Source organism: Silurus meridionalis, chromosome 2, assembly GCF_014805685.1.
Source record: "Silurus meridionalis isolate SWU-2019-XX chromosome 2, ASM1480568v1, whole genome shotgun sequence".
Classification (NCBI taxonomy): domain Eukaryota; kingdom Metazoa; phylum Chordata; class Actinopteri; order Siluriformes; family Siluridae; genus Silurus; species Silurus meridionalis.
In genome coordinates this window covers 16228978-16242985 of record NC_060885.1, presented here as the reverse complement: position 1 = coordinate 16242985, position 14008 = coordinate 16228978, and the positions used below count along the sequence as shown (strand labels likewise).

Genomic DNA, 14008 nt, shown 5'->3' with positions numbered 1-14008 from the left:
CTGCTTATGATGAACAAATTGATCATAGAACCAAGTGATGACAAGTTTTTATCTAGTGGACTGTTAGCAGTTAATTTGGTACAAAATGTTTTAAACGTTTTCAGTTCAGCATAAATAAATCCGCTTTAATCACAGCAACACCTGCCCTCCAGGTTCTTTTTGTTTCAATCCTTTCCGATCTTGCACATGATTGGTCGAGATGTTGACTACGGCTGGAATTTTCAAATAAATAATACAAAAATGAATGAAATAAACTTAAACAAACAAAAAATTTACATACTTTTTAAAAACTCTAATCATGACAATGCTCGCGCCGAACACGTTTGAACGAAATGCAACCCATAATGAAAATACGTTCCTCATGGCGTCACATTCTGCCAGGCGCAGGAATAGCGCTCAGAGACAGTTTATACCCCTCCATAGGCGTTCATGCAGATGCGACCGCCACAGCTGCGGGGGCACGAACCCAGTGTGCGCATGCGCAGTATGCTCGTCACTGCGGCTTCTACAAAACCAGAGGACTCGCGAGGTGAGGAGCAGTGGTGGGTGAAAGACTCAACTCTGAGTTGACTTTCTATACGGCTGTAGGATTAAATAATGTCAGATTTACACGTCAAGCGTGGCTAATGCTTGTTTAAAGCGAATTACAAACCAGTTGTTTAGTCTGTTAGCGTATGTGTTAGCTGGAGGGCTCTTACAGCTTATGGCAGCAAGGGCTGGAGGAAGTAACGTTTAGGTAACGATATTGCTAACCAGCTACACTTCCTACAGCTAGTTACGCAGCCCTCGGCTTCTTTGTAAATAAATAAATGCGTATTAAGTAATTAGGAATAAGTAATTTACTTTGAGTACTTCGAGGAGGGTTTGCTAATAACAACCGTTAACTAGCTTTAAGTACCACAATGTAGAAGTGCTTTGGTTTAAGTCTGTGTCTGTCTTTTTTTCTGTCTGTCTCTCTGTCTGTCTGTCTACCTGTCTACCTGACCCACCCACCCACCCACGCCTTTTGTTTGGATTTCTGTACTATGTGTATATGAATATGTGTATATGAATATTTGTCTTTCCTGGTTAGTTACAATTACAAATCAGTTTCATACTTCCAGATATATACTTATACTAAATTAAAATTACATTTTAGAAAGCTTATTAAATATCAATACCAGCTAATAAAGTTATTACCAGAGTATCATGTAAATGTTCAAGATGACCACGAAGGACATAAACTTTTTTTTTGGATTACCTGCTTTCACTCACCCATCAATTTATTTACGTTGTAAGATGAAAATGAAAGGGAAATCATACTTGATGAAAAGACTGTCTCTGTTAACCTTTTTTTTCTGCTTTTTTTAACCGCTTTTCAGACCACAATAAAGTTTAAAGATGACTTCTTGGAGTGATCGACTTCAAAACTACTCAGAACTTCCTGCCAACATGGATGGCTTATCTATGAAGAAGTACAGACGAGAAGCCTATCACAGGTATTAATTTAAAGCACAAAAATCAAAACCTGTCTTTGTTATTGTGTACATGAGCCATTTTTAATAGTAATGTATGCTATAGTCTGTAATACACTCTCATCCAATCTAGACAGATTGCATTCTTTAAGAATACAAGAATATCCTATTTAATGCATTTAATTGCCATATTACATCAACAGGCAAATACAAATATATAAAACTATTAAATCAATTTCATATTATAAAAAAAAGGTAAACACACTGTACAGTGATTTTTTTTTTTATGTTTTAATTTGACATGATCCCAAATTTCTACAACTTTTTTTTCCTTTGGCCTGAATCTTCTGTTTTCTCCCTGTTCCTCCATTTTTCATTTTGCAGCATATTCTGTGTTTACCTGTCCAGAGCACTCCAGAGTTTAGTGGGTGGTGCGTGAGTAATAATGGTCCGTGGGGAAACAGTGCTTCATGTGTAGTTAAAAAAAAGAAATTGCCTCGATGCATTTTTGTATTCAAATTACTTGAGTACTCAGAATTGTTTCAGCCGTAATGTGGAGGAAACTTGGTAGGACAGTTTTACAGCAATCCTTGTTCTGTACTGTAATAGTCACTATGACAATTCAATGAAACAAAACTTTCATGACTGTCAACCCTCTGAGGTTATAAGATTTATTAGCATTTGAACTAACTTAAGACCAAGTTTTTTGTGTGCATTTAATTTCACAATATTATTTTTCAGAAATATATTGTAACTTTATTTACCCTAACAATCCTAATGCTTAAAGCCAATTTACAGAGATAAGTAACAAATAACACTGTTCTAGGTAATACTCCAGGCGAGGGTAGTGTGTTGGAGTATTTTAGAATGGATTGCTTTTCCGCTCTAGGAATAGAGTCCTGGTGGTTCCATACTTCACAGGCCACTGTTCTCATTGGGACCTTAAATGCTGCAAAGGTTTTTCTGTACCCTTCCCCAGATCTGTGCCTCGATACAATCCTGTCTCGGAGGTCTACAGACAATTCCAACTTCATGGCTTTGTTTGTGCTCTGACATGCACTGTTAACTGTAAGACTTATATAGACAGGTGTGTGCCTTTTTCAAATTATGTCCAGTTAACTGAATTCACCACAGGTGGACTTCAATCAAGTTGTAGAAACATCTCAAGGATGATCAGTGGAAACAGGATGCATCTGAGCTCAATTGTGTGTGTCATGGCAAAGGCTGTGAATACTTATTTACACGTGATCTTTTTTTGTTTGAGTTTTTATTTTTTTTGCAAAGATTTCAAACAGACATCTTTAATGTTGTCATTATAGATCATTGTTTGTAGAATTTGAGGAAAAGAATAAATTTAATACATTTGTGAATAAGACTATAACATAAAATGTGTAAAAAGTAAAGCACTGTGAATACTTTCCGGAAGCACTGTTTAATAGAGGTTCTAAATTCATAAAGACTGACTTTGTTTTACCTAATAGGAGGAAAAATGCATTTATGAGCAACAACAGAAATCAAAACAATGTCATTTGAATAATTAACTGTAAAGACAAAAGACAAGTAAATAAGCTTAGTCTTTTGTGTTTATTGATCAACACGTCATCACTGTTAATACTTTGCAGTGGCAATAAGCTGATGAAAAAGATTATAGTAATGTATAGTACATTTATTCCTTTATTACAAAGCTTACCACGGGAACTGGCCCAATGTCATCCTGCTATGAGGTATGCGAAAGTTTTGTCATTGACCTGAGGTATTGACTTTTGTAAGTGATGAATATCCACCAAATCATCACCTTTTTCTAAAAAGCCTTTTTCATCTTTACTCACCTGACTCTATGGTGTGGCCTCCGTTAGGTGCCTGTAGGAAGACCAATTTTTGGTCTTATTTGAATTCCATATGTGTGTGACCTTTCCTTCATTTTCTCATTTTTCTACTCTTACTATATCATCTCCCGACTTATCTGTAACGTTGGCATTTGTGTCATTTTTATTTATTTTACAGAAAGGTGATTATTTAACATCACAGATCTCATCTAATTATTTTAATTTTCTGTGTTGAACTGCGTGAATCACAGTTGGCATGGACATACTATGTGGGTTTAACCTTTTTACATTTACTTTTTATTTTTATACAGTACATTGGCAGAAGTGATCAGGGCTGGATATCATCTCCATACAGTGACTGATATTTACAATTTTAATCATTTGTGTTTGGTCCACAGTTTTCATAAATATAATCATTTAAAAATCCTTAATTAGTCACTTGTGGTTAAAACTCCTTTTGTACATTTTTAATACTTTACATTTTAAAACTTTTATACTTTTTAAAACATAAAAATGTTAAGACTCATCATATGCTGTCCTGGAAATACCTTGAAGAGGATCTGGTTTAGTCAGGTTAGCTTAAAATGTATAGCTTTTTTTTCTTATAATTTCTATTATTTATCTGTATGACCTACAATAAAGGCTATTTAGTAAAAAAAAAAAATCACAATTCATTGAAATATTCTATCTACAGTATATATCTAAAAATCCCCTAATTCAATTTTTTAATTACATTTCTAACTGCTAATATTTAATTCTTCACCAATAAACTTATTTTTGAGACTAAATAAAAATGTCTGTTAATTTAACTTTTGAGCTCTAAATATTTTTAACTATGTTCTCTCCACAGTTATTTTTTCACATAAACACTGACAAATTAGGTTTTATGATATTGGGCTTTATTATAAAGACACTACAAACAGATAAAGGTAAAGCCTATAGGCTCCAGAACTACAGCCACCCAACTGAATGTTATTCTTTCCTTTCTCAGAGTATTTGTTAACAGAAGTTTGGCAATGGAGAAGATTAAATGCTTCGGCTTTGACATGGATTATACTCTAGCAGGTAGGCACCATGCTTTTTCACTCAGCACTACATTTAGCTTAGGGGATGTACTAAGGCTTTAGATTGCACTAAGCATGTTTTAGAGTAAATGTATATATTGAGTTGTATTACAAACAATTGTGTTTTGAGAATATTTGACAAGACATACTCTGCTTTTATAATCTGCTATTCAACATTGTACTTTACTGTCATTCTTAAGCACCTTGTCTGACCCAGAGAGCCTTAGTGTATATCAGTTATAGACTGGAGAGAAGATGCACACATCCTAGAAGTGAAAATCAGCTTGTTAAAAACCTCCTTTTGTGGAATCTACTAGTATGAAGGGAAAGCTGGTAGTCAAGTGCATGTACGTATTACACATACAAGTGTATGATTAGACTTGAAAATCAGTCCCTTAGCAAGCCTCACAGTCTTAGAGTTTATTAGAACATGCTTTATTCAATAGCAAAATCAGAGCACTGAAATACAAACAGTAAGACAAAATGCCACAGTCTATGTGTCTTATTCTCTACACTCTTTTTCTGTCCTATACACTATATTTGTAAACATTTGTTTGTCACAAAAGTGAGGTTTTTCCTGTATATTTCTAATTGTTTACATTATGTCCACAGTGTATAAGTCTCCTGAGTATGAATCTCTAGGATTTGACCTGACAGTGGAGAGGTTGGTTTCCATTGGTTATCCACAAGAGCTTCTAAATTTTGTCTATGACTCTACCTTTCCAACCAGGTAAACTCCAAACATATTTTCCGTTAGTATTAATTTATAATTTAATATAAATGTTTGTATATGTTGTATACAGTTTCTCACAAAAGGGAGTTCACCCTCACAGTTCGGTAACTATTTTAGTAGATTTTCTTAAGGGACAGTACAATAGAAATGAAACAGATATATTTTAGAGTAGTCAATGAGCAGCTTGTATAGCAGTACAGATTTACTTTCCTCTATAAATAACTCAACATACAGCCATTATTGTCAAAATATCTGGCAACAAAGTGAATACACTTTAAGTGAACATTTCAAAATTTCATGGTATTACTGATCTTCAAATCCTCAGAGAGTCTTTGCCATGAGGTGCCGTATTGAACAACAAGCAGTCAGTATAAGAGAATTGTACTCGTAGCATCAAATTTTAACCACTCTAATACAAGTTACACATATTTGTATGGTCCTGTCAAGCAGACAAAACCTGAACATGATGAAAGACATGTGACATTCAGCTGTTATCACTTAGGGTATACTTACTTTTGTTGCCAGCTATTTTGGCTGTATGTTGAGTTATTTTTAGAGCACAGTAAATCTATACTGCTATACAAGCTGCACATTGACTACTCAAAAATATATCCAAGTTTTGTTTCAATAGTCCCTTGAGAAGAGGTACTGAAATGTTTACTGATCTGTGAGGGGTGAACTTTATAATTTTTATATATATATAAAAATAATATAAACTCGTAACTCTACACTCTACTTCTCTATTTCTTTAAAAATGTTATTTCTAAAAATATGTTTTGCTCTTTACAGGGGCCTGGTATTTGATACATTATATGGTAATCTGTTGAAAGTAGATGCCTATGGCAATATTTTGGTATGTGCCCATGGGTTTAACTTCATGCGTGGGTGAGTACCCAATAAGTGTTGCATGTTTATTTGTTTATATGTTCTGAGAGCACTGGGCTAAATTGAACACTGTGCTTTTTGTGGTGCTTTTTTTATGTCAAAAAGTTGGAAAATACAGCTTGAATGGATCGGTGTTTTTTTTGTTTGTTTTGTTTTGTTCTCAAAACTTTTTCTGGCATGCATTGGCTTGTGAATGTTTCTGCCTGTTGTGGTGTTAGAATGAATCATCAGAAACCAGCCAGTTTTACTTATTTTTGTCAAAATATCTCATGGTGATATTTGAGGGATGCTTAATTATGCAGTTTTTGCTTGTTTATTTTTCTTTGTGTTGCATAGGCCAGAGACTAGAGAACTATATCCGAATAAATTCATCCAGCGTGGTGATACAGACCGATTCTACATCCTTAATACACTGTTTAACCTCCCAGGTAATGAGTTATATTATTAAAATAATAATGTTGATGTTCATATTTATTTTATATATTAAATGCTGTCAGCATGTCTTATTTGCTCAGTATATATTAATATATGTTTTTGTTTTTTCTCCAGAGACGTACCTTTTTGCCTGCTTGGTTGATTTCTTCACCAGCTGCTCCAGATACACTAGGTTAGTTTATATCAATATAAAGATTATATTGATATAATATAATCTTTATATTGATATAAATATAATGCATATTTGTAGAAACTCTTCTAATTAGACTTTATATCTGTAGATATGTTGATTTAGGGTTTGATCTGAATTCTGTAGGCACTTTCTAAAAACAAAGTTTGGCATAAGTAGTTAAATATCTGGATGTTTATTTTTTATTTTGCAGTTGAAGCTTTGGCTATACAGCCTGTCATGCCTGATCTTTTACTCACTAATAAAATGTGTTGATCTTGTTCCTCAAAGCTGTGTGAATGGCTTTAAGGATGGTGATCTCTTCATGTCTTTCAAGAGCATGTTCCAGGATGTCAGAGATGCAGTTGACTGGGTCCATTTCAAGGCAAGATTGTGCTACTTTTCAACAGAGATATTTATTTATCAACGTTGCATTGTACTGTAATGGCTAATAAGTGTTTTTCTTTTGGTTTCTTTTTTCTTCTAGGGTTCACTAAAAGAGAAGACTGTTGAAAACTTAGAGAAATATGTGGTGAAAGATGTGAGTAACACAAGTTGCAGTTGTGAAAACACTGTTATGCAGTGCATTGGTTCTTTTTTTTTTTTAATTTGTTTTTGTATATGTGCTTTTTGTTCCCCACAAGGCCAAGTTGCCTTTGCTTCTTAGTCGCATGAATGAAGTTTCCAAAGTTTTCTTGGTCACTAACAGTGACTACAAGTACACTGATGTAAGTAATTCAGCATATTGTCTAACAAACATATTGTATTGAAAACACGTATATTTACATATTGACAACATATTGTATGTATATGTTATTACGTGGAAATGTCAGTATGTTCATGTGCTCTTGTGAAGTGTTTTTGTGACAATTTAAACTGAAAAATCTCTCTCTCTCTCTCTCTCTCTCTCTCTCTCTCTCTCTCTCTCTGTGTGTACACTTTTAGAAAATTATGACATATCTGTTCGACCTCGCTCATGGTCCAAAAGTAAGTTGAAACAATTATCATCCCCTTGTAATGGTGCTAATGTAATACCTGGTATACTTGACTGTAAATAATATATATTAAATACATATTATCATGCATTAAACAGTGATCGCTGTGAAAGAGCAGTTTATTTAGTTAACAAATTATTTACGATATATAGCTGTTTCCCAGTCTCTGTTCCTGTACCCTTGTGTATATAATTTTAAATTAAATATATATAAATGTTTTCAGTGTTTTTCCCTTACCTGTTAAGCCTTAATTTATGTGTAAGTTGAACAAAAAGTTTTTGTCCTGACTTGATGCTTGTGTTATTTTTAGGTTGGCACACCTCATCGGCCTTGGCAATCCTACTTTGACCTCATTCTGGTTGATGCCAGGAAGCCTGTGTTTTTTGGGGAGGGCACAGTCCTGAGACAAGTTGATACAGTACGATGGCACAGTGCATCTTGTGTCTAGGAACATGTAGCAACCTCTCACTCTGCCAGTGATGCACAACTTTCATCCAACTTACCCAGTGCTTCATCTTTAGCTGTGCAGTCATAATACATGATCAGTTTTTGACTATAGATTTACTTTTTCTTCTTATAGACCACTGGGAGACTAAAGATTGGGACCTACACAGGGCCACTGCAGCATGGCATAGTGTACTCTGGTGGTAAGTAATACTAGGTCTAGGCCTAATATTTAGAATATTTACTGTGCTCCTTTGTGTATGCTGGATAATAATTGCGTTGTGTTTTCTACAGGATCCTCAGACATTGTGTGTGATCTATTGGGGGCTAAAGGGAAAGACATCTTGTATATTGGTGACCACATTTTTGGTGACATCCTTAAATCTAAGAAGCGTCAGGGATGGAGAACGTTCCTTGTGATTCCAGAGTTGGCTCAAGAGCTGCATGTGTGGACGGACAAGAGTTGTAAGTCTCACTTCACTTATGAATTTATTATAATTAGTTTTTAATCAGAACTTTTTAACAAGTGTTTTTAGCCTGTTTTAAAGTAAGCATTATTTTTGAAAGAGTGATGTCAGAGGAATGGACATGTATCTGTTTGAAACAGTAGGGGAAAAAAAATTTGTTGTATATGATTACTAAGTTAGCTGGAATGGGTTGATTTCTTGTAATTGAAGAATGTTGAGCTGTGTGTTGATTTAATTGTATTGTTCTTTCTTTCAGCTCTTTTTGAGGAACTGCAGGGTCTGGATATTTTTCTAGCAGAACTCTACAAGTAGGTGTCTTTGAATGTGGTGGCTTGTCTTTTAAAATTAAGACAAGGACACGCACTGTTCTGTAAGTCTGAAGTCACTAAAATGTTTGAGGAAATGGGGTTTTATTTTGACATGACTTTTTTTTTTTTTTTTTTTTTGCTTACAGGCATTTGGACAGCAGCAGTAACGAGAGACCCGACATTAGTTCACTTCAGAGGCGGATAAAGGTCTTGAGCTGTAGTTTGTATTAAAATGAAGTGAGCTAGACAATACTAAATCACATTATTTATTTGACAATGAAATAAAAAGTGGTTTTTTTTTGTTTGTTTTTTTTTACAGAAAGTAACTCATGACATGGACATGTGCTATGGGATGATGGGGAGTCTGTTCCGCAGTGGCTCTCGGCAGACCCTGTTTGCTTCGCAGGTGATGCGCTATGCTGACCTATATGCTGCCTCCTTCATCAACCTACTGTATTACCCCTTCAGCTACCTGTTCAGAGCTGCACATGTGCTGGTGAGTGTGGAGCGTTGTGATCACATTTCTCAAGGATTGCTATTGTCCACAAACTGCAGTTGCATTGACTTTAGCCCCAATATTAATTACAGAAAAACATTTACATGTCCTTACTTTACAAGTCTAGTCAAAGTGTGTATTTAACCAAACAAATTATCCATTCATGGATTGTGCATTCTGACTGACTGTTCAGCTGTAGTGAATTATCTGTTTGTCAACGAGAGCAACAGTTATTTTGAATCTTGTTGAAGCTAAATTAGTTCAATGTTTTTGTAGTTATATGATGTATGTGTTTAAACTTTGCCAACAAATGCTGTAAAGCTGTATAAAATTAACATTTCTGCATTATACAATATTAATAAGAGACAAGCTATAAATACTTTATTTATTTATTTATTTATTTTTAATTCAGATGCCACACGAGTCCACTGTAGAGCACACTCAAGTGGAGATCAATGATTTAGAATCTCCAATGGCAACACGCAACCGCTACTCTGTGGACTACAGAGAACACGAGTGTAAGAAACACCAGCTGACCCGCTCCATCAGCGAGATTCAGCCTCCTCATCTGTTTCCGCAGACACCACAGGAAATCACACACTGCCACGATGAGGACGATGATGAGGAAGAGGAGGAAGAGTAAGAGTACAAAGGCCGTAATGTAACTGGTCTTTGAGGACCTACAACCTATCAAGAAATCTGTATATCATGGCTTTTATAATTCACAAACCATTTTTTTTTTCTTTATCTTCTGTTTTTCTTTTTTCCCCCCCAGTTTATAATTTTTTGTTAGAGTTTTAGTAAAGCTAAGAAGCTTTGAGGGTGCCTTCTGTTGTTTAGGCAATCTTATGTATCTGGGTCACCTTGTAACCCACAGTGTGACCATCTGAGCAGTTTCCTCTTATTGCCTTAAGGCCGAGACGGCAGTATCAGCCTGCTTTCTTAAATCGCTGGAAACGGCGACTCATTTTTGTTACCCGTTACCATGACTTTGCATGATATTAAGGGAACAAACATATTTGCCTTACAGGATTTGCATTTTTAAGCAGAAAATATGTGCATGCAATGGCCTTACCTTTCATGTGGCAGGTTCCCTTCAAAGTGACTCCATACTGTATGACGGGAACTGTACCTCTCATTACAGTACTGCATCTCTCATTAACCAAAGCTGACTATAACTAATGTTTAGTAAAACGCCACACTTTCAAACTTTATTTGCCAGGAACTGTTTGCTCATAATGTGTTAAAACAATACATTGAATAATTGAGCTGTTGCAACATAGAATTGAGTAAACCTTTTGTTGTTTTCACTGTAATAAATGGAATATGCATACACGGTTTTAGAGAGCACAGAAACTCCTGTACTATGCATTTGTCTTGAATGCAACCAAAGGGATTGAATTACTCGACCTGCACACGGAGGGCAGCGGCATTAATATTAATCTCAGAGAATTTGGAGAGTTTTACCGCCTCACCTGCTGTAAAGTAGTATGTAAACTAGTAAACTCAAAGAATAATAATCTGGATCACTTGTCCAGACACGGATTCCCAGATCAGCTATTTTCATTACAGATTTACAATATATTTTTTTGCAAAATGAATATATTCCTTTTAATGTTTTCTTTGTTTTGATCTGAAACTTGAGCACTGTTGTTTGACTGAATTTTATTGTTGTTTTTTTTTCTTTAGATTATTATTATTATTATTATTATTATTATTATTATTATTAGATTTATTGTTTGCCTGCTACTAATTGACAAACGGGTCCATTTCTAAAAATAGATTGCGACTTGTAATCATGTGCTTCAGGGAAGCAGTTCTTCTTGATTAATTCATGGTAATTTGTGGTTTCTCCACCAATGTCCTGCTTTGACTCGAGCACTCAGCCCACACTGAGTACTGCCTTTTATTTAATTACATGTAGACGTTAAATCGTGTAATACAATCAGTTATGGCATCGCCGATTGGTAATTCTGCTGTTTAAATTTAATTTGAATGCAGAAAAAGCATATAGATTATTGCCCTAATATAAAACAGTTTGCTTTTAACATGCTGCAATAATGTACTGTGCATAATATATCCTTGTCATCTAAATGCATGTTCTATAGACACTTTTGAAAAGGGTCAAAAGTCTCAGTATTATATATATATATATATATATATATATATATATATATATATATATATATATATATATATAATAAAAATAAAACGGTTAATTTTGTTCGATTGTTTGCACAAGCAGATGGTGCAGGAGTAATCTGTACCCAGAGTGCTTTCTTTAAATGGCTGTGTTCAGAAACCACATTTGTTTGTAAATAGTTTGGGTTGTAGTGCATATGTTTTCTTTGAGTTGTCTTCAACCTTGTCTGTTTTTTTGTTTGTCTTTTTTTTTTTTTTTTTTTTTTAAAGCAATGGATTCAAGTCACTTTTCTCCCAGTTTTGTTTATTTTTAATAACATGTGGGTTTAAGATGCTTTTAACAGATGCTGCTTATTCATTAGCATGTTACTGATTGTGCAAAACTTTTACTGTGCAAGTCCTCATTGGTGTGCCTACAGAGATAATACAAGGTCATGCTTCAGTGATTAACAAGCACATTAGCCCCTTTCCAGACAGCAGTATCACCTTGAGTGTGTCATGGAAACAGCTATATATTATGGGGAAAAGGCAGCATGTTTACAGCATTAAATGAGTGACGCACATGTAAAACGTTGAAAGCTTAGACTGCATGCATCCGCCTTCCACACTGAAAATGGGCTTTAACCAGAACACGGTCACACATGCGCTTGAATAGTCTTGAATTTTGATTTTGTCATTTGGCCTTGCACTAAAATACGCAACCCGAGTGCGTTGGTGTTTAAAAAGCAGTAAACACAGGTAAAATCATGCAAACAAACCAAAACAAAAAACCTGTTTATTGCGGTTTGTGTTCTATTTTGCCTTATTTACAGTTTTAATAATGAAAAACAAATGCAGGATAACATTCTGTAATTTTACTGCTAAAATAAAGATTGTTTTTGTGATCAACCCTCTGTCCTTATTCCTTTCTGTAACCTGTAGCATGCTGGAGATCTGTATTAAAAACAAACCAACAAAAAAAGTGGTTTGTATTGGTGCAGAAACAATTTTATTCCCAAGCTTTAAGTTGAACACCTGCAACCAGACAATAACACCACTGATTTTGTATATTTATAACCCTAATGTAATTATAGCTGTGTTTCCAAAGCTATTATACTTGGCAGTGATTGTAATACTCTTAATTTGAAAATAAATAAATAGTATACAGTTATATATAGTGGAAATCTGTTTTTTACTGCAGCACATAAATAATGAATGTCCTAAGTTTTAAACATGGTGTCACTTTTGGAAACTTTTGACATTGCACTAGTTTAAGAAGTAAACAGTTCTAGTAGCAGGATCAGTATCTGCACCGATTCTTACATTAAAATGAACTCAATTCAAGCACAACGTTTTGTTTTCTTAGCGTGAGCACTTTACCGCCACCTGGTGGACGTTCAGAAAAGTCAATCTGAAATACACTACAGGTAGTAGTGTAAATGATTCCGGAAGCTGGTACGCACTGTCGTACGCCGCGGCTAGCGATTGTGGTCGTAAGTTGCATAGGTCGTAAGTACATACATTACGACCTATGCAACTTACGACCATTCGACTTTACGACCACAATCGCTAGCCGCGGCGTACGTTATTTTTTTTTACCAGCTTCCGGCATAATTTCACAGTACTGTACATATAGCCTACTCATGACCAAATCGTGTTACGAGTGTTATGACCGATTTGTCGGTCCCTATTGTGGTCGTAAGTCGACGACTACCTGTATATGGACAAGAGTACTGTGATTGGTCACCTGACTTTTCCAGTCAAATATGGTTCTCCCCAAAACTGTTACACAAGTTGGAAGCAAACAATTGTATAGAACGTCTTTGGATGCGATAATATTAAATTCTGCCTTTATTTGAACTAGAAGACGCAAACCTGTTCCAACATGACAGCGTTAAATAAAAATTAGTTTTACAGGAGTTGGAGTGAAAGATCCTGAGTGGCCTTTGCCATGATTAAGAGATAAACAGTGTTATTCATTCACCGGTCATAAAGTTACAATGTCATAATGTTATGCCTGATCGGTGTATATTCCAGGTGCAAATGCAGTGTAGATTTAAGTAAAACAAGTTAAATAACACCAGACATAAAATACACAGAATACACTGAGTTTTACTCTGTACTACAAAATACACAGTCTTCAGTGTGTTACTTGTATTTGTTAAATCAAAGAGGTATTTGAGAAACAAGAAGAAAAAAAAATAAAATCCATCAAATCAAGCAAATTTCTTGTCAAAACAATTCTTTCATAATAGCAACATTCAATTTCTTTATATAGAGATATAGTAATTTCTTGATAGTTTATAAGTATATAATATAATATATAATAACTCTCTATTCTTAATGCTCCTTACAGCATCTCTATAGACATTCAAAACTCTGAATAGCAGCAAAATACGGTGGATTCGAACAAAATGCCTGAGCACCACATTTCTGTTTTCTGTCTAAATTGGGCCATAATCATTTTACAGTCTTTAAGACAAAAAAACGTTTTCCTCTGAGAAAACAAGAACATTCCTTGTAAATATTGAAGTAGATTATTTGTCGTTTCAAGTGCATGGCATTAATTAATTACTTGTACAATATGACATGGTTAAGTGTTAACAATTTG

General features: G+C 34.8%; 1 protein-coding gene across 7 annotated transcripts; it reads left to right on the top strand.

Moving 5' to 3' along the window:
- The first annotated feature begins 424 nt into the window (after window positions 1–424).
- Window positions 425–12306, top strand: nt5c2a (5'-nucleotidase, cytosolic IIa). Of its 7 annotated transcripts, none has more exons than XM_046866694.1 (19): window positions 425–542; window positions 1362–1478; window positions 3140–3178; window positions 4272–4345; window positions 4957–5074; window positions 5867–5962; window positions 6299–6390; window positions 6512–6569; window positions 6858–6951; window positions 7054–7107; window positions 7211–7294; window positions 7512–7553; window positions 7872–7979; window positions 8142–8208; window positions 8300–8470; window positions 8729–8780; window positions 8927–8987; window positions 9100–9276; window positions 9689–12306. In XM_046866694.1, the coding sequence occupies exons 2-19, from the start codon at window positions 1381–1383 to the stop codon at window positions 9917–9919; spliced, it is 1716 nt and encodes a 571-aa protein (XP_046722650.1). In that variant the 5' UTR covers window positions 425–542; window positions 1362–1380; the 3' UTR covers window positions 9920–12306. The 7 variants fall into 7 exon arrangements, with proteins under 7 accessions (XP_046722650.1, XP_046722669.1, XP_046722654.1 ...); XM_046866698.1 differs by having other exon boundaries at window positions 448–529; XM_046866692.1 differs by lacking the exon at window positions 425–542 and adding an exon at window positions 555–736.
- Window positions 12307–14008: the final 1702 nt, after the last annotated feature.

Coding starts and splice junctions, on each gene's coding strand:
- nt5c2a (XM_046866694.1), top strand. CDS start 1,381: ATGACTTCTTGGAGTGATCGACTTCAAAACTACTCAGAACTTCCTGCC. Junction 6,391..6,511: donor TACACTGTTTAACCTCCCAG/GTAATGAGTTAT, acceptor TTTTTTCTCCAG/AGACGTACCTTTTTGCCTGC. Junction 9,277..9,688: donor TCAGAGCTGCACATGTGCTG/GTGAGTGTGGAG, acceptor TTTTTAATTCAG/ATGCCACACGAGTCCACTGT.